Genomic DNA, 3,365 nt, shown 5'->3' with positions numbered 1-3,365 from the left:
AACGTGACTTGTGCATTTGTAGGAATTTATGAACAGTTATTCAGAGGGGAAAATATATATATATATATATATATATATATATATATATATATATATATATATATATATATATATAATGATCTCTGCAAAAGCAGGAGCATGGAAGAAGATCTGGGGCCTAATGCAGCAGGCCTGCCGCTGCTTGACAGCGTCGTCATTATTATTAGTATTATTATTATTAGACCTCATTAGTTTATTAAAATGCTTTCATTAAGAGCCTCTAACATTTCCAACGTTTATTATGGGATTACTGTAGTTTTTGTTTTCTGGCCTCCCTCCTCCTCCTCTTTTTCCTCTCGTGCGTGCTCGCCACGGGAGCGCCGGTGAAACAAACAAAAGATGCTGCTTTGTATGGCACGTGCTCCGGGCGTCACTCACCTGTTACCTAGCAACGGGCACAACAGAAAAGCACCTGTGGCTCTGAATGAGAGGCAAAAAAAATGGTGGGGGTGAGCTTTTTAGGGACCATTTAGGTTAAATGTATAATACTTAGCAAAGGATTAAATCTCATAGCGCTGCGGCTAAACGGGAAAGCTAAACACGCAGCTGAAGGCGCTCTGCTTTGTAGATTTCACTGGCCGTAAGCAGCGGGCTAACACGCTTATATGATGCCTGTGAATCTGTTGTTATTAATTATTAATATTAGTATTATATTCGTACTTGCTTGTGGCGTGAATTTGCGTCTTGTTTTTATCGTAAACACTGATTAAATCAGCCTGTTTGAAGCAAGAGCACGTGCGCAAAAATTACCGGAATTAAACTGTTTGTATGTTGTGTGTTTTCTCTCTCTCTTTCACACACACACACACACACACACATAAAAAAAACAGATGACAGAGGGAGTAATTTTTAGGTCTCGCGCTCCGACGTCACCAGAACCTCGAGCCCCCCCTCCCTGCATGCAAATCACGTCTGCGCTCGAGCCTCTCCATTGGCCGTCTCGCGCTCATTTAGCTGCTGTCAAAGCGCGCGGCCCGGGCACGCTCCGGTAACTTTTCCCCACTACAGCTTCAACCAAAGTAAGCTCAAACAAGCGGTTTCCATTCTTGTCTGCGCTCGTGGATGACAGAGGGGGGAGAAAAAAGAGGAAGAAAAAAAGAGGTGAAAACGGAGGAAGTGCGGGAGCAGGTTTACCTCTGAGCGGATTTTATCCCCTCTCTCTGCTTCTTTCACTCTTCATCCATCTCTCCCTCGGAGGTTTAGCTGCTGCGCGCGCGGGCCAGCCTGAATGTTTCTTCGTGTTTGACTGGTGTCCCACAAAGACGAGGTGAATGTACAGCATCATGATGGAAACGGACTTACATTCCCCCGTGGTGCCCCAGACCAACCCGTCCAACCCGGGGGGACACGCGGGAGGCGGAGGCGGGGGGGCCGGAGGCAAAGTCCCACAGGAGAGGATCAAGAGACCCATGAACGCCTTCATGGTGTGGTCCCGGGGTCAGCGAAGGAAAATGGCACAGGAGAACCCCAAGATGCACAACTCGGAGATCAGCAAGCGGCTCGGCGCCGAGTGGAAAGTGATGACGGAGGCGGAGAAGAGGCCGTTCATCGACGAGGCGAAGCGGCTCCGGGCCATGCACATGAAGGAACACCCGGACTACAAGTACCGGCCGCGGAGAAAGACCAAGACGCTGCTGAAGAAGGACAAATACTCGCTGGCCGGCGGGCTCCTCGGCTCCTCAGCGGCTGTGGGGATGGGCGGCGGGCAGCGGCTGGAGAGCCCCGGAGGGGGGCACGCGGGGCCAAACGCAGGCTACGCCACGCACGTGAACGGCTGGGCCAACGGCGCGTACTCGGGCCAGGTGGCGGCGGCAGCGGCGGCGGCTCACGCCATGATGCAGGAGGCGCAGCTGGCGTACACGCAACACCCGGGCACCGGGGCTCACCCGCACCACCCGCACCATCACCCGCACCACCACCCGCACAACCCGCAGCCCGTGCACAGGTACGACATGAGCGCCTTATCTTACAGCCCCATCTCAAACTCTCAGAGCTACATGAGCGCGTCTCCGCCGGGCTACGGTGGCATCACCGGCTACACCCACCAGCACCAAAGCTCCGGCGTGTCTCCGGTGTCCGGGGCCATCGGCGGCACTTTGGGGTCTCTCGTGAAATCTGAGCCGAGCGTGAGCCCGCCGGTGTCCACCGCGCGCGCACCGCCGCCGTGCCCCACGGGGGACCTGCGGGACATGATCAGCATGTATCTGCCGACCGGTGAGGTGGCGGGGGACTCCTCCGTTCAGAGCAGACTGCACGTGCTCCACCCGCAGCACTACCAGAGCAGCGGCTCCACTCCGGTAAACGGGACGGTTCCTCTGACCCACATTTAAACCCCCCCACATGTCCTGCAAGCACCACAAACCACAACCAAATATTTACACTCTAGATGTGGGCACGAGCTGCTGATGAATTGTAAATTATAGGCGGTTATAGCCATAAAAATGCAATCACTTTGAACAAACTTTTTTTATCGTTATTATATTTTTTTCTTTCAGTGATGGATTCTTCTGTCTGTCCGAGTTTAAAGGAAAGCGCACACGGTTCACTATCGCTCTCTGGAACAGAGCATGCCAAGTGTTTTTTTTTTTTGTTTTGTTTTTTATTTTTTTCACACGATTTAAATTATAATCCGTGAAGTGCTGGTGCGATTTGAAGGTTATTTTTTTCCCGACTTTTCTGTGGAATTAAAGGCACCAGCGGTGTGTTTAAGGGATCCATAAAAGCTGTCCGAAAAATGAGCGGAGGGCGGGAATGGAAGATGTGTTGGAGAAGAAGACTAAGGAGAGAAAAAAAGTTTCTAGGCTGCAGTTTTTAAAAATGATTTCCAGTTTTAATGCTTGTAAACATGTGAGTCAGTCGGTGTAATTTGAATTTTGTTTTTGTTGTTGTAAAATCTTGTAAATTGTGAATAAATAGGCCTACTGAAAACGCTTTTATGCAATTGTACATAATTTATAAAAATGCGCAATTTCTTTTTCTTTTGAGGGAGGGGGCGGGGTTAAAGAGGAAACGAATATGCGCCGAGTTTAATAAATTTTAAAGAATTTCTTCTGTCTTGGAGAAAGCTCGTGGTGTGTTTAATGTCTGCATATTTAAACTGCTCTGAGAATTCCTGGTTATCTACATCGGCTGTATTGTTAGGATATAACGACACATGATCGTCCTTGTATGGCTGGATTAACGTTAAAGTAGACGGGGAAAAACAAATCTGGTCAAAAAATGCACAAAGCAAGAAATAAATAATAATTAATACGTTGCACGCACGCCTGTTTCCTAACCACAGAGGTGACTTTGATAATAGAATTAGTCTCGGCGTTTTTAATAGA

General features: G+C 49.0%; 1 protein-coding gene across 1 annotated transcript; it reads left to right on the top strand.

The window, feature by feature from the left end:
- The first annotated feature begins 899 nt into the window (after nucleotides 1-899).
- On the top strand, nucleotides 900-2,999 carry sox1b (SRY-box transcription factor 1b). The gene has a single exon (XM_086283211.1). The coding sequence runs from the start codon at nucleotides 1,311-1,313 to the stop codon at nucleotides 2,367-2,369; it is 1,059 nt and encodes a 352-aa protein (XP_086139337.1). The 5' UTR covers nucleotides 900-1,310; the 3' UTR covers nucleotides 2,370-2,999.
- Nucleotides 3,000-3,365: the final 366 nt, after the last annotated feature.

The sequence above is a fragment of the Aulonocara sp. 'chitande type north' Nkhata Bay genome, linkage group LG23 (genome assembly GCF_057382095.1).
Source record: "Aulonocara sp. 'chitande type north' Nkhata Bay isolate Kocher_YH1m ecotype deep benthic linkage group LG23, A_spYH_male_GT1.1, whole genome shotgun sequence".
NCBI lineage: Eukaryota > Metazoa > Chordata > Actinopteri > Cichliformes > Cichlidae > Aulonocara > Aulonocara sp. 'chitande type north' Nkhata Bay.
This window is presented reverse-complemented; position numbering and strand designations above follow the sequence as displayed.

What these genes read in the sequence shown, in the direction of transcription:
- sox1b (XM_086283211.1), top strand. Translation starts at nt 1,311, where the DNA reads ATGTACAGCATCATGATGGAAACGGACTTACATTCCCCCGTGGTGCCC.